Here is a 25,043-nt window from a genome sequence, read left to right on the forward strand (position 1 = left end):
ACAGGAGCTGTTTGAGTTTTGTGTGTAACGGCAGGAAGGACAGAGAGACCAATCAGAATAAGAGCCTGTAGAAAAACTCTTGTTGTATCTATATTAAACACAACTTCTCTTTATCTGCAAACTAAAACTGTTTGATTATCTGAGGATCAGAGTGCAGCAGGCTGGATGTGACGATGGGGCACTCTTTGCTCTGCATGATGGGCTTTTTCTGTAAGTACACGTCTGACATTGTTTGAACGGCAGCGATTAATGAAAATGTTTCTGATCTGTGAGAATTACAGTGAGTCACTGCTTTAACCTGTTTACCTGAGAGCTGGAACAAAGCAGACTTGTGATTCTTTAAGTGTTTAAATGTTTGATACACTGCTGCTTTTTGCATCACTTATAGTTGCACACTGTGTTACAACAGTTTGATTGTATAATGTCTGATGAGGTTTTATTCATTATTTTAGTGCTCAGTACTGTCATCTGTGGAAATGCTGAAGGTAAGAAATGATCTTTTTCTTCCTGTTCATATATGTAGCTGTTATCTCCTATAATGTGCTCAATAATATCCTCCCTGTGTTTACATGTTATCTTCTGCACAGGCTCAATGCTTCTATTCAGCCTGTGCAGTTAAACATAAATGGCTTCAGTAAGCGCTCCATGTGGAGACTGTGGCGTTCTTCAGAGCTTTTACTGATGTACCATTTGTACCACTTTCAGTCTGTAAAACTGTAACAACAAAACAGAGCAGGTACATTTAATCTCAGTGTAGATGCACAAATGTCACATGACCAATGCAAGATCATAACATTAACAATAAATGGACAAAGCCTGTCAAGTGACGTAAATACAAATACCACATGCTGACATGTTTTATGCTAACAGGCAAAACAAAGCACTAACAGTTAGCTTACAGTAGTAATGTAACAAACTTCACAGACCCACAAGAAGGACAGAGCACTAATATGTAGAAGCAATCCATCATCTGCCCAAACTTACACTTTATCCCATCTCAAGAGCAGCAGATGCAGAACTATCACAGACACGGAGCTCTAGCCATTATTACTCGGCACTTCCTCCATTTAACCACTAGATGGCGGACTTTGACATGAGCGGACCAGGAAGAAGTATATTTGCTGAGCAATACTGTAGAATCATTTACTTACGGGATGAATAAATGTGACCCGTCATATAACAAAGTTGAAACAAACTATATTTCAGGAATAACCTGAGGGACAAAATATTGAATATGATACAGCTCACACTGCACTGCATTTATTGGTTAAAATATTAAAATGATCGTATCAAGAGTGCAACCATGTGAGCAGATGTTTCACTCAGCTGATACACAAACTTTATATTTACTAGAGTTTGTTGCCTTGAAACTGACTGATTTCCTTTTCATGAGTATTTATCTGTCCATCCTCACAGATCACAGTTAGGATTCACAAGATGCTGATGAACTGGAGGATCAATCTAATTTATTACAGCACAGCGTGATGAGTTTAGGGTAAATGCAGGTAACTCTAATCTGAAAACAGACTCAACCACAGATCAGTCAGTTAAAGTCCTGCCTGAAGACTTTAATCAGTCTTATTATGAATTTTTACTCTCAGTTATTTATAGTGTCATGGTGTGCTGTCTGCCTCAGTGTCCTCTTGAAAAAAACCTCTAAAAGTTGTTAAAGACTTCACATACAGAAGAGTAACAAGTAAAACAAACTGGACAAAGTGCCATCGATATAGATTTATTCATTTATGACTGTCATGGTGTTTCATCATTTTACTCTGAGTGCTTCTTCCCCATCTTTGTTTAGTTTTTTTAAAAATTATTTCCTCTTTAATTTAAAGGTTTGTTTTCTTTCATCCTTTGTGTTATTTTTCTTCCTCTTTTATGATTTTCCTGTTTGTTTTTAACTGTTTCTCATTCCCAGTCCTGTTTAAATTGTCCTGCTGTGTCTTGTCAGTCTTTGTCAGAGCATCTGTGAACACTCATGTGTGTTCATCTCTTAGTTGTTTCTATTGACAGTTTATTTATTTCTAGTTTTACATTTTGATTCTTTATATGTTTCCATTTTTAGACTATTTAGGTATTAAAGTTCAGTTTTATTTAAGTTATTTTGCTTCCTGCATTTGAGTTCACACCTCTGCACTCCACTCATTGTTACAGAGACACATATTTACAAGTGTGTGGACTCTACTGGAAGAATGGACACAAAATACTTTTTCTCTAATTTGGTGTTTCTATGATAGTAGCTTAGTTTGGAGATTTTACTGTAGCAAAGTCACGTGTATATATATTAACCCTTGTGTGCATTTTATTATCTCTGTGTGTGTGATCAGGTTTGTAAATATGTCAAAACATCTGTGTGCACAGATATTATCAGCTGGAAAGTCTTAAAGTTTTGCATAAAGCACTTAAAATACAGACGTGTGGTCAAGTTTCAGCTCACCTGCTCTCTTTGTTGTCTGTTTTATTACTTGTGACCTTTGCTGCACTGCTGCTGTGACAGATCCACAGATGAGTGTAGAAGGTTTTCTCTAATCGAGGGTTCATTAACCCTGAGCTCAGGCTCACAGGCTCAGGCTTTCTGTCACACTCAGAACAAACCACCAGGTGGCGTATTACTCAGCCAGGCTCACCTGCTCTTCACCTTGTATTTGAGTCTCAGTTGCAGTAGGAAATAAAACTGCAGCTGGAACATCTGTGTGGCAGATGTGGTGGGTTTCTCCTTCTTCCACTAAAAGGACCACAATAATAGACTCATATTTGTCTAAGTTACAGAACTTAAAGTCAAGGCCACTCTGACAGCAGACAGCACAACCACACCAGCAGGGGGCAGTGTGACACTGACCTGTGAGGTGAATTACTCTGTTCAGAAAAACCTCATCTGAAAATGAGATCATCTCTTTTAGCTCTAAGAGTGCAATCTCTGTCTCTGATGGAGGCATCTACACCTGCAGAGGAAGGAGAAGAAACACGAATTTAGTCACAACTAAAAGCGATTCAGTCATTATTCAGGAAACTGATGAGTTTAAAAAATTTTGAGAGTTGAAAAAGGTCTTCTCCAAATTGTAATGGAAGTCAATATTCACTAATCACCAGCACTTAAACCACTAAATCTGTCAAATTATTAATTATTAGGCTCAGTACATTGTTTCACCTTTGTTCAGTCTTCAGATCACTTACAGACACAGAGGAGTTCATGGTGCTGTTTTGTCTTTTTAGAGTGATTTAAAAAACAGTTTGTGCTCCTTTCCTGGTTACTGAACCTTTACTCTTAGTTTTTCTTTGCCAGTTTTGACTTTGGTGCCACATAAAAACTTTGTATTTCACATTTTATGAACAGTTTATGAGAGCAGAGCAGCCTCCAGCTTTGAATCCATCACTGGAGGTTTAACAACATTGTTAGGAAACAACAGCTAACTGATGACTCATTGATTATATGTTCATAAATGTATAAATATGGAAATGTAAAGATGTCGAAATAAGTAAACTGTTGAATATAAAGATCCGTTAATTACCTGATTTTATTTATTTATTTAAAAGAAAGAACTTTTTGATTTTCAAGTCCAATTATCAGTGTGCTAATGATATATTTTTGTTTGAACAGCTCTGCCTAAGCCCACTGTGACACTGCAGCCATCTTGGCCTCAGATATACAGCGGTGAGACAGTCACAGTCAGATGTGAGATTCAGGGAGGTGAAGGAGCTCAGTGGACGTATGAATGGAGTCCAGCCCAGTTAAACACATCTCCAACATCCAATGAATACACAATCAGCAGTGTTAGTGAGTCTGATGGTGGAGGATACAGCTGTCGGGGCACAAGAGGCTCCTCCTGGACAGAGTGGAGTGATGTCATCACACTGAATGTAAAACGTAAGTTGGAGATATTTCACTCACACTATGTTTTTTTTAATTTATATTGTAACACACCAAAGGCTTTTTTGTTTATTTGTTGTTTATTATCAAAAGTAGCAAAAATGGCTTTGATAAAAATTAACAGTAAAGACTCAAAGTTAAACATCTGAAGTATGAAAAAGATTTTGTTATATTGTTATATGTTATAATATTTTTATATTTTTAATGTTGAATTTCTTATCTATAAAATAGTGTAGAAGACATTTCTTACTTCTTAAATTACTGTTTGTAATTATGCTATTAAATAGTGGCAATTATAACATAAGTAATTCTTTGGATATACATTTTTAAACAAAGTAAAACAAATTAAAATATGTCTCTGTGCTGAGACCTGGTGGAACTCAAAAAGGTTTTAATTCTTTCAGCTGACTGAAAGCTCTCACCACCTGCAACAGTCACAGGCAGCTTCCTGCAGGAACCTGGTCACAGCAGAGGTCTTGCATCTATTTGAACCCTTTTATATGCCAACACCTCACTGCTGATATTTATGGCAGCTCTGAACTATAATTATTTATGGTGGATCTGTCTCCTCCTGTGCTTGTTTATCATCCCCTCAAGTTAAACAAGGATTTTATTTCCACCCTTTTCTTTGGAATCATATAAAGATTTGACAGCATTCTAACTCTTGGGGATTTTAATGTTTGCTGCCCATCAAACTCCTAAAACCACAGATGACATGAGTTTTACAGTCTATTTAAAAGTTTTGCTAGACTGCTGTGATGACATAAAATCATGGTTGGCAATTCATTTTTTTGAATGTAAACGATCAAAAAGATTGTATTATTTGAACCTTCAGACCCTCGTTTTGCTCTTAAGTGTAACCTTGTTCCTCTGAAAAAGTTCAGAACTCTCTTTGAAAAAAATCTGCAGGTGATCTTTGATGACAGTTTCTCATTTGAGAAATAAATAAATTGTGTTGTAAAAGGGTTCGGGCATTTGCAAAAATGACGTTCGTTATGTCATCTGCTCACTTTAAGAAAGTAATTCCTGCATTTATTTCATCCATTCTTGTGTAATATGCTTTACTTTGGTAGCAGCCAGGCTATAATGATTATTTAATTGTTTGTTTTTAAGTCTCTGAATGGATTCACTCCCTCGTAGCTCTCTGATCTTTTAAATAAACAAACTCCAAACAGAACTCTAAGGTCAGCTGATAAGTTGCTTCTATTTGTTCCTGGAAGCAGACTAAAACACAGGCTAAGACTAAGACTGGGCCTTTGTGATTGTTTTGCCTGAACTTTTGGCACAGTTTGCCCTTCAAATTACTCTTTGATTACCAAATAAATAGTGTGCAGAAAAAAAATACAATTCCCAAGGGGCCTCCCTCAACTGGACACATTTGACATAAAAGACTCAGCTCCTCCTTCAGATATCAGTGGGCTGGTTCAATTTCAGGAGTGTGGGTGCAGAGGCAGTGGGACAGCTAAGCCTGAGCCAGAGGTTTGATCTGTTTGTCTTGCCAGCAGGTCAGCAGATAAGTGATTTAGCATATATATGTACAAAGGGTCTGACTGCACCAACTAACTGCATGTTGACCAAAAAACACACAAACACATTGTTTTCTGTTAGAAGTGAAGTAAGTTGACTAATAGTAGGAAAGCTTTTCATGCAGACTTCCTCTGAGTTTAATTTCCACCTGTCTCACTTTTCTATTTAAAAAAAAAAAAACAGTCCTTACTTCTAACAGACCCATCCTACAGTCTCTTTGTCCTGCAGAGGTGCTGCTCTAACCTCTTCTTTGTTGAAAAAAACAAAACTAACACTGTGAAACATAAACATTTAAAAGTACAGTGTGAAGCAAACATTATTTTGTGGTGATAGGTTAATAATTTTTATCACTTTTCTTCCTCTTACGGTGCCCCTGCCTAGATTACTGCGACAGTCTAAGCAAACAATCAGCTGAATGACTGCAGACCAAACAGATTTAAGCTGCCAGGCTTTGAGCTCAAACACATCACATAGGATCCCAGCACTCCCATTTTTCATACTGGCTCCCAGCTTCACGCTGATTTTAACCTCAAAGTAAATGTAAAGCAGAAAAATCTGTGAGTTTTGGAGTATAAATAAAACTTTACAAAGTAAATTCTAATACATTTTATATTAAAATATTGTGTTACAGTGTGAAAGCTATAAATTGTTTTATTGTGACTTTGTTTTGATTTTCAGACTTCAAACTGTCTGTGAATCATTTGCTTTGCAGTCACTCTACTCTTACGTTATAAAGAGCAGAGTTTTCATGTTTCTCTTCTAACTGGATCATTATTATGTGAACAGTTCCCAGTAAGCCCACTGTGACCCTGCAGCCACCCTGGACTCAGATATACAGAGGTGAGACAGTCACTGTCAAATGTGAGATTCAGGGAGGTGAAGGAGCTCAGTGGACGTATGAATGGAGACAAGGCCAGGTTAACATACCTGAAACATCCAGTGAATACACAATCATCAGAGCTACTGAGTCTGACAGTGGAGAATACAGCTGCCGGGGCAGAAGAAGCTTTTCCTGGACAGAGTGGAGTGACATCATCGCATTCAGAGTATTATGTAAGTTGGACACGTTTCACACATTTTAATTTATACTGCACAATGTTTCATCCAAAAACACAACAAAATTCTTTGTATTGCGACAACACAACAGGTTTTGTTTTTAATTTTGTGTGATTATTTGGATATATTGGAGGTTTAACAGCATTGTTTGCAAACAACAGCTAACTTACAGCTCATAGGTTACATGTTCATAAATGTATAAATAAATGCAAATATGTAGAAATAAGTAAACAGTCAAATATAAAGATCAGTAAATTACCTGGTTTAATTTATTTAATAAAAACAAAACATTTTATTGTTGATTTTCGAGTCAAATTATCAGTCTGCTAATGATATCTGTTTATTTGAACAGCTCCTCCTAAGCCCACTGTGACCCTGCAGCCATCCTGGACTCAGATATACAGCGGTGTGATATACAGCGGTGTGATATACAGCGGTGTGATATACAGAGGTGAGACAGTCACTGTCAGATGTGAGATTCAGGGAGGTGAAGGAGCTCAGTGGACGTATGAATGGAGACGAGGCCAAGTAAACACAGGTCATACATCCAGTGAATACAGAATCAGCAGAGCTGCTGAGTCTGACAGTGGAGGATACAGCTGTCGGGGCAGAAGAAGCTTTTCCTGGACAGAGTGGAGTGACATCACCACATTGACAGTAACAGGTAAGTTGGACACGTTTCACACATTTTAATTTCAAAAACAAAACAAAATAATTTCATCTGTACTGTGGGTTTCTGGGGTATTTCTTAACACAGTGGAGTGACATCATCACACTGACTGTGTCATGTAAGTTGGGCATATTTCACCTTTTTAAAAAACAAAAAAAATTATATTGCACAACGTTTGATGCAAAAACAAGAAAATATCATGTCTTTCAATAAAACTGCAGGCTTTCTTCTCATTTTAGTATCAAAAGCAGCGTAAAACAAGTTTTAAAGTGTGGTATCGCAAGAAATTAGTTGGTTATATAAATATATGAGTATGCATAATAGTTATTATTCATAGATACCTACATCCTAAGTTCCTGTTATTCATCTGAAAGAAAAAGAATGAGTGTGTCGTTACAACGGTAATGCCAGGAGAGCCAGTAGTGGTTCTGTGTTACATTAATGTTGTAAGGAAGTGGAAGAAGAGTGTGTCCTGTAGGAGGCAGTAGAAAATGGATACTCATGTTCTGTACATGCACTGAAAAGAAGGTTCAGTAAACCAGTGTCAACGATACTTCATTGTTAGTCTCAGTTATTTTATTTCTATTTTTTGAAGATGCAACATAAAGTTTTACATAAAATCCACAGCAATCACTCACAGTGAAACTGTTATGATACGGCTGTGTGGCAGGGAGGATGTAGGACACAAACGCAAAACAATCATCAGAGCAATGAACTTAAAAGGCTGCTTTATTGCAGCGGTATAATTTTCACGAAAAGAAAAAAACTTGCAAAAACAAAATGAAACAAAAAACTGGGAACTAAAAACAAAAACACTGGGAAACCTGTAAACTAGTGACACTGATCTCAGGGAGCACGGAAACACGCAGCATGGTGAGGGGACGACGTGACACTGACAGAGAGAAACACGGGTCTGAAATACACTGAGTGAAACGAGGGAATGAGACACATGAGGGGAGAACAGTCGAGACCAGGGTGAAGCAAAACTAGAAACAGTGACAAAGGACAAGAGACCGTCAAAGTAAAACAGCAAGTATAACACAGACACGGACGAGACACTGAACATAGGGAACACGGAGCACAGAGACCAGAGAGACAAAAGACACGACTAGGGTGGGTTTTGATGATCTATTTTCCGATTAAAATCGATTCTAGCTTGAATAACGTGATATTTATTCAATAAAATCCTGAATCGATTTTCTAAATATAAATGTATTTTGCCCGAAACGCCAGAATCTCAGGTTAAACTACAAGATTTCAACAGCCACCAACCAGCTAAAACAGTAAATGAGAGCAGGCACCTGCTGTGATGCTCACACCTTTGATAAAGTCTCAACTTTTATAGATATAAAAATATGGATATGTACTGATAAGTGATCAGAATTATAATATTTCTGACTGTCTGAGGCAAAATTTCCCACATTCAAATCGAATCGACTTCTAGAAATCAGTGACGATACCCAACCCTGGACACGACTGACTGGGGAACAAGAAAATACAGTGTCCCCTCGTTTATGTCAGGAGTTTAATTCTAAAAGTAATCCACGATAGGTGAAATCTGCGAAGTAGCCAACTTTATTTTTTACAATTATTATAGATGTTTTAAGGCTGTTAAACCCCTCACTACACACTTATTCACTTTTCTCAGACAGGCACGAACATTTTCACAGTTTTCTCTCTTGTTTAAACTCTCAAAGTTCAAACCTTCTAGAAAAATAAGTCCAAAATTAAAGAATGAAACCAAAGGCACCCGCGGTTGCCTTTGACGGTGCAACACGTTTTGTCGCCAGTGTTGTGTTTGTTGGGGAGAAAACTTACAAACATACAGTGCAGCACTTCAGAGTCACACTGCTAGCGATCAAAGATTTATGTAAATTTGACAAGCTGAACGCATTCTGTACTGGACAGCAGCGGTCCTTTATCGCAGTCTTTCTTTTACATTGAGAGTAAGATCCTCCTCCTCTCTCCCTGATGCTCGCTGATCGCTATGGTAACACGTAAATATTTCTTTCAAAATAAGAGACAAAACTACAAAAAGATAAAAAATAAAGTACATGAAAATATATAAATCACCATAACGCTGAATCAGTGAGAGCCCTGTGCTTGTTTCTCTGCAACGAGCCGGTCCCACCTGGGCATAATGGGGGACAGTGACACCTGAAGTGTGTTGCTTTTGCTCAGTCTGCGCCGCAATTTTGCTTTTGAAGCTGTAACTGCAGAAAACTCCGCTTCACACAGTTATGATGTCGGAAATGGCAACAGGGTTTTTAGTGCTGTTGTGGCAATCTCGGGGTATTCTCGGGCGACACCGGCAAAGCTCATAGTTTACTCATAACAGCCAGGAAAAGATCCAGGGAAACCGAGCTAACAATAAAAACTCTGAAAACCATAAATTTCACACTCCAGCCTCAACTCTCGCTGCCCGGTACCAAATGACTCGAGGCCGCGAAAGGTGAATTGCATTGTAGCGAGGGAGAGACCACTGTAATACAAAATCAAAACACTGGTTCACAGACCCAGGACTGTGACAGAAGCATGTGGAGTTGAAAGACATATTCAGTAAATTTCATTAAAAAAAATGAAACACAAATGTAATGATCCCAGTTTATTCAGCTCAGTTGTTGCACATGTGGATTTTTCACCAGTTTTCAGCAGAGTGGAAGCAGGCAGTGGTTTAACCCACTTTTGTTTAACCCAGTTTTCTCCTGTTTTGTGGACAGCCAGGGAGGTCTGGCATTGCATCTTCCTTTTCTTGATCAGGGAAGTTTTACCCTGTGTTTTGTTTCTAGGAAGGGGGAGAGTTTTTGTTTGTTATTTTGGCCTTGGAGAGCCTGATGCTTTTAGCTTCCTGGCTCAGCTGTGTTTATTGCGAGTCTTTTCCTTTTTTTTCAGCTTTGTAAAAATAAACCTGTGTGGCTGCGCTGATGAGGCCCAGGTGTTTCCTCTTCAGAGGGGGCGTGGGCCGAGGGCGTGAACCCACCATGAGTTCCGCCCTGGCGAGAGAGCGAGAGAGAGAACACTACTAGTCAGCGGCCTGCTGATCCCCTGGCCGTGACATTTTATTAGAGACTGTTCTGCTACATTACAGGTTCCACTTAGATTCTTTCCTGTAATTGTTGTTAATGGCATTTGTTTATTTATTTATTTTAATTAATGAAAAATAAAGGTGTTCATGAGTGTCATAATATCTTTAATGATACGACAGCTAAAAGAACCTCCAGTGTAGAACAGATGCATTAGTGGATCAGTGGTTCAGTTCATGGAAAATCAGTCAGAGCCACAAGAACCTGTTTGTTATACAATAACTACAAGTGTGACAAGTGTGTCCCAAATCAGCAACTGCACCAGTTTCACATGATGACCTCATCACAACTTTTAGAAAATGTTTCTCAAATGATGATTTCTTCCAGTCTTCTTAATCTGCTGTAAACTCATGAAAAATAATCTGTAACTTTTTGGAATCTGAACAAAAACTGTGCAAAGTAAAGACTTTACCTTTTACATTTTACTGAAAATATTGTGTTACAGTTTGAAACTTTTATGTTGTGACTTTTTGTTATGTTTAACTTGTTTCTCTGTGAATCAGCTGTTTTGTAATGACTCTACTCTTATGTTATAAACAGCAGAGTTTTTATGTTTCTCTTCTAACTGGATCATTCTTATGTGAACAGTTCCCACTAAGCCCACTGTGACCCTGCAGCCATCCTGGACTCAGATATACAGCGGTGAGACAGTCACTGTCAGATGTGAGATTCAGGGAGGTGAAGGAGCTCAGTGGACGTATGAATGGACTCCTGCCAAGTTAAACACACCTCCAACATCCAGTGCCTACACAATCACAGTTACTGAGTCTGACAGTGGAGGATACAGCTGCCGGGGCAGAAGGGACTATTTGTTAACAGAGTGGAGTGATATCATCAGACTGACTGTATCATGTAAGTTGATCACATGACAGGACATTTTAATGTTCACCACACTTATTTATTTTTCAGGGAGTTGGCAACCCTAGGTGGTGGTGATGTGTTAGGGTTGCCAACTCCCTGAAAAATAAATAAGGGACACCTCGTGGCCAGGGCCGGGCAACCCAGTTCACCCTTCACAGTGTGGTGAATTTTGTAGCTCTTTTTTTTTGTGTGTGAAATTATTTTTTTAACCATTTGACTTGAATTTGATTTAAGCAGATGCATATTCTTTGTGATATGACCATATGGGAAACAAATGATCATTTAGCTATTTATTTTTAGCTCACAATGACAACATTAACACAGTAAAACAGGTCTCTTTCTTAAACAGAAGCCTGTCATGCTTAACTTTTGAGAATATAAGTAAATCTTTCTTTAAAAGAACTCTGTCCTGCTTAACTTAAAATTATATAAATTAATAGAAAACAATAGAACAGAATCATTCTTGTAACAGTGCACATATAGTGCATTTAGTACAATTGGCTTCAGTTGAGGTATTATTTCAGCTTTTCTAAAGCTAATCAGCTGCTCCTGTTTGTAAACCCGCTTGTTCCCATGATTACGCATCTTAACTCATCATCATTATTAATCTATGCATTACTTTTATGTATTAGTGATCTATTTGTTGTAATCATCTATCCTTGCAGTTGTTTATTACACAAAATAAGTTATATTATCACACTTCTGGCCACATAGCGCTTATATTCACTGCACACAGTGCAGTGCGCTTTATAGGTGTTATCGTGCATTTTCCCAGTGTTTTCCTTTTCCCAGTCCTCCCTGTGCTTTTGCAGCCTTTTTTTCTTTCTCTGGGCAAACAAACATTGCTGCTCTAATGCTGGGCTTACACTGTACGATTTTTGGCCCATTTTGAGACGATTTATGAGTCGTGCGACCGATTTGGTGATCGGCCCGATTTTGGCCTTCATCGTGCATCGTGTAGTATACGTGGGGTAACGAGAAGCGATTAACACCTCGAGCAGCTCCCGATCATCAATCGCTCGTGAGCCGCTCACACTGCTCACGCGCAAACACGTAAACGTCGGTGAAAAAGACGGAGCAGCTCGGCTGTGCAGCGTGTGATCTGGACACAAGCGATGGAGGCACAACTTGTAGAACTTTGGAAAGCTCATCCGAGCCTTTTCGATGTGGCATCACAAAATTATCACGACCACAACAACTGTGAAAATAGTTGGATTTACACTGCTGCTTAATCACAGCTGCCTGATCAATGTTTTTCTTTAGCAATTTAGCAAAGTTGATGGTGGTGGTGTGCGTGTCTGTGTGAGTGTAAGACGGAGAGAGAGAGAGCGCGACAGATTTTCTGTTATAACCTTCATGTTATGGAGGCACAGTGTGAGCTCTCAGGTCGCATCAGAGCATCGGGTGGTATAGTGTGAGACCTGCATCGTGACCTACCAACTTCTAACCCCTGCGAGTCAATTGTGCAGTTTGAGCAGGAGCTGAATATCGTGACTGAAAAAATCGCACAGTGTCTGCCCAGCTTTAGGTGTACTGTCGTCCGAGACTTGCACCGCAGTGTCGGCGTTTGTTCCCCTGTTGGCCATGCTTCTTGTTGTGGTCATCTGTTGTCTTCCGGTATTTTCTCCGTAAGCGACCTTTCCTCGACCAATGAGATGAGCGGTAATCTGAATTGTCATACTCGAATTGTCATAAGTGTGCTGTCAGCTCATTGGTCACAAATCAGGAGAGGGGCTGGGAATTATGTTTTCAAACAAAGCGTTAATTCCATAAACATTTATAGACTACTTTTGATTCTCACTGTATTACGGGACAAAGTGCGTCCCTTATTAGCTCAATACGGGACGTGTACTTTTGTTTCTAAATACGGGATGATTCCGTTTTTTAAGGGACGGTTGGCAACCCTATGATGTGTCCGGCTGCCAGCGGGAGAGCTGCAGCCATTGAATGTACTGTTACAGCAACTGTGTGATTATTGTAAGAATAAATGATGCTGCAAAGCATGAAAATGTCATCGGGTCTGCCGTGGTGGCGATCTTTTTTCTTTTTTTTTTTTAAGTGCACGCAAACCAGTAAACAAATTAAAACAAATACTGTTGATAAACTAATACAAAAATTACAATTAAAATTCTCAACAACAAAAACAGGAAAATATAATTAATATGTAAACAACTTAACAACCCCCAAAGTGTCTAAGTCACATGACGTGTCAGTGCAACACCGAAACATAAGAGTGGGGGAAGAGGGAGCAAAGTGCTCTCCGCTGTCACAGGAGCGGTGAGTCCAGTGACCTGGTTGTTTCGTTTTTATCGAAAGCACAGCATAGCAAACAAGCAGAACTCAAAGTAAAGAATCGATCTCACCAGGCTAGTATCGATCCGATGCCGACTTGGGATCGATACTATCGATATTTGGATCGATCCGCCCACCACTAACAGAAAGAGCTGAACGCGCTGGGCAGAAATGAGAAGCGCAAGCAACACATTGCGAGCAAACGCAAATGCAAAAACAGAGCAAAAGGGGCTGCTATTGGTGTGTGTGTGTGGATAACAACAAACACTGAAATACATTTTTGCACACAGCAATTCATTTTGTTCACTCAAATTTAGCTTTTCTTTCCTCAAAATCAAATTCTTCTCAAAATGCAACACTTGCACCTGCAAAGGTAGCACATGTGGGTACACTAGCACACTTTTCACAGGGCTAACACATCGAAGACATCGTTAACAGCTTCTACAATCACATAGAAGCTGTTTTATAAAGTTTTATAAATTTTATAAATTAGAAACCGGACTGTGAATCAAATTTAATTTGCACAATCAGAGACTCACCGGAGTTAATGTATTGCTCACACAATACATGAACTCTGTAGCTCAACACGTTACAGGATTGCAAGTTCCACATGGTAAATGGACTGGTTCTTTCTACTCTCCTGGAGTACTCAAAGCGCTCTATACAACACACCCATTCACACAGGCACTACTATCTATACTTTAAGTGCTTTCTAACTATCAATCATACGCATTCATACGCCATAAGTATCTTGCCCAAGGATATTTGGCATGCAAACTAGGGGGGCCAGGGATCGAACCACCAACCCTCCTGAGCTACAGCCACCCCACCACAGCAGTTTTGTGCATCTGCAAAGCAAAATCAGTGCTCAAAACTACGTTTCATGGGGTTCTTTTACCCTTTAAACACAGTGCAATATACAGAGAAATTTACCTACAGCATGCAGAGAGCTGCAGTGAAAGAAAGTTAACATGAGCAGTGCAGCGGTGCATTCATGGTACATGGGAAAACAATACTTCACTAAAGATAAAACAAAATTAAAATAAAATGACAACCAATAACCAATAATACATACCAGGACCAGGGTGAACTTTGAACTTGTAGGTTGGAAACAGAAGACACGGAAATATACAACCAGTTTCCAGTTTACATTAATTTATGCATCTGAAAACCAGAATAAAATATTTAAATAAAATTAAACAACAATATGTAAAAATCTCTCTTTCTGTCTAGTTCAGGTTAGTTTGAACTCTTACCTGTGTGAACTACAAGTTAACCTGTGTTAGCTCCTACAGGGCAGCTTTCTTTCAGCTGCTCTTCAAACTTTGATCAATATGAGTCGACTCAGTGGACTGGTGGAGTCGTATCACAGTTCAGAAGTGTGAGTCAGTTTCCTGATCTCTGGAATATGAGTTGATCCAGCAGGAACAGATGATTTCAGTGGAAGTTCAGATCTCCTAGGCGTGGATCACCGTCAAGATTCAACAGTCTCAGATTTCAGTTCTGAGATCTGCTCTCGGCTGATAAACCTGATCTGTTTTGCAACACAAACACTGGAGTCTTATTCCAGCATTCCTAACAGCTCAGCTGGAAATCACATCCAAACTGCTCCCTCCCTGTAATGTCAGCGGTAGAGTTGACTGTGCGTATTAGTGTGGTCTAAACACATCTGTGCGACAGGAAATGTCAGCTTCCACAGCAAAAGAATATAAAACAACCTTACTAGGTCTCATCTTAGCTATCAGAGGCTTCAACATCAGATTTAGTAAAGAACGCAAGGACATAACGTGCTAACTGACACCAAAGAAAACTAACTGTTACTCACCAAATTCCAATACACCAAAAACAAAAGTAAAGAACAACACCAATGAAACGATAACTGCTCACACTCGTTTAGGAACAATTCTCACATGTTCAAAATACAATCAGATCATATTGACCTGGGTTGCTTCCTCATTATTGATCAATAAACTCAGTCATGCTTCAAATTAATTATTTGAAATGTGCATGTACGTAATAAATTAAAATACACAAAAGTAAATAAAACAAATTCACTGTTTTGATCAAAACAGAAATACAGAATATTTTGTGTGACACAGTTTGTTTTATCTCAACTATGGTTTTGTGATATTTGATCATTTACATATTTCCATCTTTAAATTGTTCTGATTCAGTCATTTTTACTTTTATGTTCTTGTTCTAAACTGAACTGCAGCCAAACCAAAGGCTGAACTGAGAGCTGATAGGACAGCTGTTCCAGTAGGGGGCAGTGTGACCCTGACCTGCTCTGTGAGCCCATCATCATCATCTGGATGGAAATACTACTGGTACAGAGATTGGAAATCTTATCAACCTGTGACAAATGGACAAATCAGTGTCTCAGAGGGAGGACTCTACAGCTGCAGAGGAGGAAGAGGAGAACAAGTTTACTACACAGAGGACAGTGAGTCAGTTTGGATTGACACAACTGGTGAGTGTAAATGTAACTTCCTACAAAGCACTACATCTGATGGTAACTGAACCTTTTGTCTTTCATGTGTTTTTATTGTACTTTCTTGAACATTAACAGTCTCAAACAGGTCTGTTGTGACTCTGCATCCAAACTGGTCTGAGATATACGGAGGAGAGACGATCACTGTCAGATGTGAGATCCATGGAGGAGACACTGAGTGGGATTATGAGTGGAAAACAAACAGCATCATAAAACCTCCAAATCTAAATGAATACAGGATTAGATCTGCTTCATCATACAACAGTGGAAACTATCGCTGTAAGGGCAGAATGAAAAGTTCACAGCGTAAAACAACAGAGTGGAGTGATTCAGTCACACTGACAGTTTCTGACAGTAAGTCATATTTTCTTTAAGCTGTTTGAACACTTTGTAAAATGTGTTTCTGTTCATATAGACTGAGATTATTATTCTTTGTATAAACTGAGCTCACTGTTCAGAGACTGTACTACATGTTCACTGAGAGAAAATCTTTGTTGAACAGATGAACCCCGTCCTGTCCTCACTGTGTCTCCATCATGGCTGAGTCCTGGAGCCTCAGTAACTCTGAACTGTGAGGTTGAACATCCGTCTGCAGGATGGAGCTTCTACTGGTATAAAGCTGTTCCTGATCTATCAGAGGAATCCTCCAGTTATGAGCTGCTACCTGATGGCAGTGGGACTGCAAACAACTCCTACATCATTCATGGACAGACACACACAGCAGGATATGTGTGCAGAGCTGGAAGAGGAGACCCAGAGTATCTCACTGATCACAGTCAACCAAAGTTTGTCTGGTCTGCAGGTCAGTTTGTTTCTCTCTGTCCTTTCAATAAGTTCATGTTAGGTCATCATTTTTATTCAACAACATTTAGACCATTAAAATCTCATCTCCATGACAACCATTGATGTCTGTGTACATTAAAACTTCCCAAAAGAAGAACTGAACTGAATGTTTTCCTTTCTCTCTGTGATCAAACCAAACTGAATTTCTTCGTTTCCTTTTCTTATTTTTCAGTTTTTATTTAATGTGATAACATGAAAAACAAAAGACATCTATGAGATTTTAAATGTTTTGATATTTAAACTCATGTTACTGTTTGTACTGATTATTTTTACTTGGTGCACAGACAGGATTTACACAGTTAAGACTCTTTGTTTGGTGCTCAGGTAGGTGTTCAGATAAAAAAGTCAAATATAGTTAATAAAGAAACAAAGATGTCAGCAGGCAGGTTAACAGCTCTGACAAATACAAGAGAAACACTGACTACAGATGGATGCTAGAAGAAGACGTCACAAATAACAGCTGCTGTTATTGTTCATTTAAAATATACTTCAAAGGTTTTTAGTTTTGGTCCTGCTGCTGCAAAATATCTCACTGTAGAAGGAATCTGTGAAACAGACAATATCACAGAATTATGACAGAAACATTACAGCAAATGACTGAAGTGTGTTCAGAGTGATCTGTATCAGGTGGATGATGCTGAGAGTGATGACTCAAAGCTCATGATGTCACATGACGTGTACCAAGCTCTACATGAGCTGCCAGCAGATAAAGCATGTGGGTTAGATCATCTTAAACATGTCAGTATTCGGCTCCTTTGTTTTCCATTGATTTGACTGTCTGTGTGATTCAGGGCTTGTTGTCAGACTCAGTGTTGTCTCACCAAACAAACACTTTATCATTTTGAACTATTAAATTTGATTTTCAAAACAAAAGCTTCAAACAAATATTTTCACTGTGATATTTTGAATCCTAACATCTGTGAGCTTTGTCTCTTCACTGCATGTTGTTTCCAGATGTTCATTCAGCAGCGTCTCTCACAGTGAGTCCTGACAGAGTGCAACACTTCACCTCTGACTCTGTCTCACTGACCTGTGAGGGAAACTTCACTGAGTGGAGAGTGAGGAAGTTCTCTGAGGACGGCCGACTCTCTGACTGTAGGAGAATGACTGGATCCACATGTAACATCTACACATCAAAGTCAGATACTGGAGTGTACTGGTGTGAGTCTGGATCAGGAGAGTTCAGCAGTGCAGTCAACATCACTGTACAGAGTATGTTATTATACATTTACTTCTTGGATCTGAATGATTTAGACGTCACATGAACATTTGTCTCAGCTTTGCTGTATGTGAAGTAATTCTATGTGGCAACACAAACAAAAATGAGAATTTCAGACAATTTCAGGCAACAAAGCATCAAAATATTCTTGGATGTTGGTCTAATTTCTCTTCATCCGTTCATAATCCAGTTTGTCATAATTTGCCAACAGTATTTTTTTTTCTCTGTCAGAATAAAACTCAACAAAGCTCAACATCTCTGTCGTCAGATTAGATGAACCTTTAATATCTCAATAGAGAGAAATTTGGGAAACACGTCATGCAAAATAACACAAACATACAAACATTTACAATTTCACCTTCAACCATTCAATAATGTCACCATCAATAATTTGACTCCTGCAGGGAACATCCCAACTATATTTCCAGTCCTCATAATCACTCAGAAAACCAGGTCTGCATGTAGATCATGAGACACGACTCACAGCTTTTTCTAAAAGTTTTGCACCAGCTGGTCTGACTGAAACAATATGTTTGTTTTTTTGTTTTCACAGATTATTATTATTATGATGATGTTCCTATCCTGGTGAGTCCTGTTCATCCTGTGACTGAGGGAGCTTCTGTTAGTCTGAGCTGCAGTTTGAGAACACAAAAAATACTTTCCAATGTGTTTTTCTATCACAATGACAAACTTATTCAAAATGATCCCCGAGGGGAGCTGAAGATCTCTGCAGTGTCAAAGTCTGATGAAGGTTTCTACAAGTGTCAGTACTCAGGAAGAGAGTCAGCACAGAGCTGGATGTCAGTTAAAGGTGAGCAGGATCAACACGTGATGGATTTTAATGGATTTCATGCTTGAGAAATAACATGATATTATCTCTTTTAATGTTTAAATCCATCTGGGTCTATTTAGTCAGAACTTTATAAAACTATTATGTAATATCTCTATATTGTCAGGTTTAATATCGTTGTGATTCAGGACTCAGGTGAAAACAGCAGAGGAAGTAATGAGTGAAAGTTTCTTTATCAAACAGGATAATTCATTTAACACAACAGATTGTGAGCTTCAACTTGGTCAACAGGAACAAAACATAAATGAACTTAAACTTAAGGAGTGAGTCCTACAAAAACATCTTAACTGAGGTGAGAGAGACAGGCCAGAGGAGCGGACATAACAGCGTGAGGGCGGCAGATCTGTGGGAGAGGAGAGAGCAGTTAGGGCAGGAAATCTGAGGGAATGTGACAAGACAGAGAGTGTTCATAAAGTGGCTGCAACTATGCCTTACTTGGAGTCCAGACTAGCTGGGGGTAAAGAAAAAAGCAGAGGTCTGTGGAAACTGCTGAACGATGGGCAGGCAGGCAAGTGAGGAAGAGGCTCCGAGGGGGCAGCGGTGGTGGTGAATAGGGGGGTAATGATCCAAGGTGGCAGGCGTCTGACTGGAGGTGAATGATGGCATGAAAACGAATCTTGAAGCAGGAAGAAACTGAAACAAGGGGAAAGTCTGTTAGCATACAAATCTTATTTTCCTAGAAAGGATCCCAGCAGACCTGCCTGGTTACCTCACTGACGAGCTGCAGTCATGTTAACTATCCATTAACATTTGGCTTACAGCCACCGAGGTCTTCAAGGTCAACTTTATGACTAAAAAAAATCCTTATAACACAGAAACTATGATTCTTACAAAGGTGTTGTGTCTTGTCAACATATAGAAAGTACTGTATAAAGATTTAAAATATCATTTGTTTGACCTCTGACCTCACTTTTACATTTCACATCTGCCCTTGTTGTCATGTTGAAAAAATCTGCCTTTGGACTTATTTTCACTGAACTACAAACTTCTCACAGTACAAATAAAACAAAATAAATACACAGAAAATACAATATTGTTTCCTTAAAAGCAAATACTGTCAACAGAGTGAGCTGCCTTAGCAGAGATTTGTGCTCTCAGAGTTCTTCTTTTACACTTTATTAATAATTAATTATTGTTTGTTGTTGCAGTAACTGTGTCAGGAGCTGACAGCTCTTCATCTCCTGTGTGGTTGATGGTTGGACTGGTTTGTGGAGTCTCTCTCATTATTATTCTCCTGCTCTTGTTGTATCGCTGCAGACAGTCCAAGTGTAAGAGCCTCTTCTTTTCATGCTGTATTAGAGAGTTTATTTACTACATACACTTTAATTATTCACACATATACATGTATTCTGATCTCATGACACTAAATATCAGTGGAACAATTTATACATGACAAACATGTGTAATAACATTTGTCTCTTTCACAGATTCCTGCTTCACCAGGTTGGTAAAATACTTTTTATTATTATTTTAAACAAACATCAGTTACTTTTGAGTTTATTGTGTTTATTTCATGTTTTAGGTCGATCCAGTCTGAGAGTCACAGTCCGGGCTCCTCCACAAATCATGGAGTCAACCAGAATGAAACTCATGAGTACAACTCTGTTCATCCTGGTCAGTATTTAATCCATCTTTATTATCATTATTAATATTGACTTTTAAAATAAGTCTTCATTAACAGTAACAGTTTTTAGATTAACTTTGTGCTCAGCGGCTTTTAAGAGAATATTTGTCAAAATCCAGTTGGACAAACATCCAAACAGTAAACTGACACATAAAATGAGAAATAAAAATAATTTTACAAACCTGATTGTGTCTTTAACTCGACTGAAAAAATCCATAATGTTATTGTTTCATATCAGAACAGCACAAACAGTAACAACATTATGGGTTCATGGTCCGAAAATATCTCATGGTCTTGGTTTTGACATAAACAGAATTATTTAAACTCTCCTTTATGTTTTTATTAAAATGATTAATGTGACCCTGGTTCATCTTTTTTTAGGTACTAATAACCTCTATGAATCTGTTAGCCAAGTGGAAGACAACAGAAATGGTGCAGTATATGTGCTGAAAAGCACAGAGCAGTTACAGATGAAACTTGTTTTTGATTTAATGAAACTAATTCCATGTGAAATGTTTACAATCCTGTAACTAAAATATGAACATTTCAGGATCAGATGAACATCAAGATGTCACATACGCTCTTATTGAACTTAAAAACGTTGAAAAGAAGAGTAAGTACATAAAACATGTGCAATTAAATGTAAATGTAATGCAAAATAAAATAAATAAATATTTAAAAAAATCTAACAGTTAATTATTTTCTCATGATAAATATTCTGATCATCTTCACAGGGAAGCATCATAAACCAGAGCAGAGTGCTGTTTACTCTGAGGTGAAGACGGGAGCTGCAGGTACAGACACAACAGTCTCATTCAGTGTTTGTACTGAAATGTGTCATTTCATTTTGTTGCAGCTAATTATAGGTCAACATGGAGTTTAGTTATTCACTTACCAAGCTTAGCTGCTACACATCAGCAGAGTTAATCTGCAGTCATTTAGGGTTTTGGTGGGTTAGTCATTAAATCAGGTGTATTTGTTTAACATGATACTGTGTTGTTGTGTTGTGTTCTACAGACACGCTGTAGAAGTTGAACAGATTTATTGAGTGATTCAGAAACACAGCAGGTCAGAATGTTTGCAAAGAACGAAGAAAACTCAAAACAAACTTCTTCCACAGTTTGAGTTCAGTCTCTTCCTCAGATCACAGGTTAATCTCTAATCTAAGGCCTTTGATCAAAGTCTTTAATCTGGGAGGCAAAAAAAGTCCTCTTTCAGCTGGATTTACTGAATCACAGCATCCAGAGCTTCTGAACTAGACCAACGATCACAAACCAAACACCATCAAATAAAACACATAATCTGAGTGTGCTCGATCACTGGAGGCACAGCAGAGAACTGTTTAAGCTGGTTGTTTGATACAGGAAAGTATTGGATGTGCCAATAGCATGGAAACTTGTGTGTATGTGGAATAGATGTAGGGCATATAAAATATGAGTAAGGGATGAAAGAAGGGAGTGATGCAGACGGGCACATGAGTATAAATGATGCTGTTTGGGAAGGTTCGAGGTTCTTTTTGTAGTTTGCTAAAGATGAGTAACATCAGCAACATCTGAAGAAAGCACTGTGGAGTCACAGTCAAAAGTTTCAGTTGTCCAATCACTGTGGACTTATGAAGTGAAATTATCATTTTTTTGTCTCACAAAAGAGTTGGAAGACTTTGTACTTGTGATTAGTTATATTTGGATAAAATTCAGGTGACTGAATCAAGTGATTATTACTAGTTGATTAAGGTTTTGCTTTGCTTCTGCTAATTTGCTTAAATAAAATATCCTGTGTTCAAAATTCTAAATTGTTAACTTTTTTGTAACAGTAAAAGAAACCTGTGACGTATTACATCTCGTCAATGGTTCTTGTTACTCTTAGCACTTAAAGTAGTCTGTTCTTTTCTAAAGTAATAATCTAGTGAAACTACAACGAGCGAGAATCATTAAGGGGAGCGTAGCATTAATGCTGTTAATGGCTGCAGCTGACAAATCTGCAGTTTAAATCCACCTCTACGTCCAACAGCTCTGTGTCATATATCTGCTGATCAAATGTATCCTGAGCTCTGACTTCTCTCTTAGAGGACAGTCTGATGTATGCTGAGGTCAAACGCCCCAAAAAAGAAAAAGCCAAGAAGAAAGCAGGTAAACAAAGTCTGCCATCACCTCCAGTGAATGTTGTTCAACATGTTTATCTGGTCTTAAAATCTTCTTTCCACTCACAGGAAAATCAAGTCCTGCAGCTGATGCAGCAGTTTATTCTGAAGTCACGTTAGGAAGCTTTCCTGGTAATTATGCTTCTGTGCAGGATGAGTTATTCTTCAAGTTATTAAATGGTGAACATCCTGAAACTTGGACATTTGTGTTCTTTGTGTGTTTGTCTTACAGGTCAGTGAGGAGAGCTGCAGCAGCAAAAAGGAGCATTTTATGAATCCACTGTTGCTCCTCTGCTGCCCAAATATCAGACGCGCTCACTTTTTAGTGTTTATGAAGATGATATTGAATAATAATATGATATAGATTCTTTTAGCATAAAGCACACAGAGGTGTGTCCTGTTTCAGATCCATGCTCTTTATATTCAGCTGATATTTTTTATTCATTTTTAAGCTTTAATATAAAATTTTGAATGTATCCTGTTCCAATAGCAAGTGAGAAAAAAGTTTTGAAGTCTGTGATTTTTAATACCTGAAAGCAACAACTTAAAGTCAGCAGAGTCACATTAGTGCTGGTATGAACACCAACAAATACGTTTACTGTCTGAGTTTAAAGATCTGCATCATGCAAAAATGAATTATTTGTTATAAAAACATGAAAAAGCTGAGCTTGATTCATTTGATGTCAGATACTGTCAGATGCTGTGAATTGTATTTTTTATTTAATTTTATTTTAATATTGTTTGCTGTTCTCACTTTTTCTGGATTTAACATTTTACTTTTTTTAAGGTTATATATTTTAAATGTAGAGCTCTGCGATCAGCTCTGTTGTTTTAAACATATATGAATAAATTTAACCTTGACTTCACTTTCTCTTATATTTTCATCAGAGTAAAGATTTAAGATTGTTTGTGCTTGATTAGATTTTCTGGTTTGGAAGTGGACCACAGAACTCTTCATGATTGGCTGTTTTAAAGTTTTTATTGAAGCTATATTGTGATGTTACCTTTTATTTTTTCAATAAGACGCAGTGCTCTCCATTTAGAAGTACTCATGTAGGTACACATTATTACTATTTCTTATTATTGAAGAAAGAATAAAGGCCTGGTCATCAAAACAAGTTGGTTAGGTCCCAGTAGACATTTGTGTCCAGAGCTCTGTGAGTTGATGATGCAGGCTTGAGTTTTAAAGATGTTGAGGCATCACTGGCTGCCTTTACATTTGTGCTCGTCCCACATCTGGCTTTCTAGAAGAACAAAACACAGCTGGGTCCAAAAATATCATCAATACAAACAGTGAGGTGCAGCTCTGCTTTCTTTGTCTGTTTGTTTTTAAAATATTACTCCTCAATCCAGAAGCAGTGTACACCTGGACAAGTCACAGTTGTGCCATATGACTATCAGACAGAGACACACAAGCATTCAGGCTCACATTCACACCTTTAGAATTACCAGTTAATCTAACATCCAGGTCCCTGGGCTGTGGGAGGCAGCTGGAGTTCCCAGAGAGGGGCCACGCAGACCCGGGGAAAACCCAGTCAGGACCTTCTTGCTGTGAGGAGACAGTGCCAACCAGCACACTGCTGCCACCTGCTGGTTTCTTATTGCATTACTCTGGAACAGTAATCCCAGGAATGCATGTGTGAAGTTTATCCACACACCTTTTTTGTCCACTAAATGTTACCTGTAAATAATCCCTCACCACTTGAGAGTAACGTCCTCTTTTCAGGTTAAATTGCTGTATAAGTAACATCCATTTCAACATCTTGTTATAATGTAATTATCAAGTCTAGTTGGCTGATTTATTATTTTAGCAGATCTGTAGTTTACAGTCAAAGTTTCATAATTGCTTCTTTTATGTGACCTCATTGTTATGTTGCTCTTTAGGCTGATGTCTTAATTTAATCTGTGATCTTTATTGTTTACAGCCATTGTGCTTTTTTACTGCTATACTGGCCCTTTGTTAACTGAGTCCATTAAAATAATGAGAATAAAACACAGATCAAAATGATGATTGTGGGCTAAAAAGAAAGGAGCCAGTTAAAGTGGTTCATCTGACCAGGACCAGGTGTCTCCTACTATAACCTTCATTCACTGCACATTTCCACAGTCTACTGGATTCTAAAGATTCTGCATGTTTTCCAGACATGTTTCTCCTGGTCATCAGGAAATCACAATATTCAAAGAGTCAGCAGCACATTCAGATCAGATGTCTTTTCTAATCACCTGCATGTCTGGACTTTGGGATGAGCTTGGATGGAGAAAACACTGAAAACATGAACATAACTTTTATGAGCTGATCATTCAACAGCTTAATAATGAATCTGCTGATGATCTGCTTTGACAGGACTGTGATCAATAAGTCGATGTTATAAGTCGAGACGAGTCAAAATGTTTCCAAATGAAAGAAGAATTATAAAAAAGACTTTGGAGCAGTTTAGCATGTGAGCAGTGTTACAACCCAGAAGACTGTACACTTATGTTTGTGGACGGAGATGATGAGTCCTCAGTTTACTGGCATC

General features: G+C 38.3%; 1 protein-coding gene across 1 annotated transcript; it reads left to right on the forward strand.

Annotated features, from left to right (window-relative positions):
• Nucleotides 1-173: 173 nt before the first annotated feature.
• Nucleotides 174-23,350, forward strand: LOC147335634 (Fc receptor-like protein 5). The gene is made up of 17 exons (XM_086280441.1): nt 174-210; nt 453-485; nt 10,793-11,056; nt 15,573-15,827; nt 15,927-16,202; nt 16,351-16,650; nt 17,646-17,903; nt 18,464-18,721; nt 19,909-20,028; nt 20,188-20,203; nt 20,283-20,374; nt 20,766-20,816; nt 20,935-20,997; nt 21,119-21,178; nt 22,451-22,513; nt 22,594-22,656; nt 22,757-23,350. The coding sequence occupies exons 1-17, from the start codon at nt 174-176 to the stop codon at nt 22,762-22,764; spliced, it is 2,217 nt and encodes a 738-aa protein (XP_086136567.1). The 3' UTR covers nt 22,765-23,350.
• Nucleotides 23,351-25,043: the final 1,693 nt, after the last annotated feature.

The sequence above is a fragment of the Aulonocara sp. 'chitande type north' Nkhata Bay genome, linkage group LG3 (genome assembly GCF_057382095.1).
Source record: "Aulonocara sp. 'chitande type north' Nkhata Bay isolate Kocher_YH1m ecotype deep benthic linkage group LG3, A_spYH_male_GT1.1, whole genome shotgun sequence".
Lineage (NCBI taxonomy): Eukaryota > Metazoa > Chordata > Actinopteri > Cichliformes > Cichlidae > Aulonocara > Aulonocara sp. 'chitande type north' Nkhata Bay.

Coding starts and splice junctions, on each gene's coding strand:
- LOC147335634 (XM_086280441.1), top strand. CDS start 174: ATGGGGCACTCTTTGCTCTGCATGATGGGCTTTTTCT. Junction 15,828..15,926: donor AGTTTGGATTGACACAACTG/GTGAGTGTAAAT, acceptor GAACATTAACAG/TCTCAAACAGGTCTGTTGTG. Junction 21,179..22,450: donor GGTGAAGACGGGAGCTGCAG/GTACAGACACAA, acceptor CTTCTCTCTTAG/AGGACAGTCTGATGTATGCT.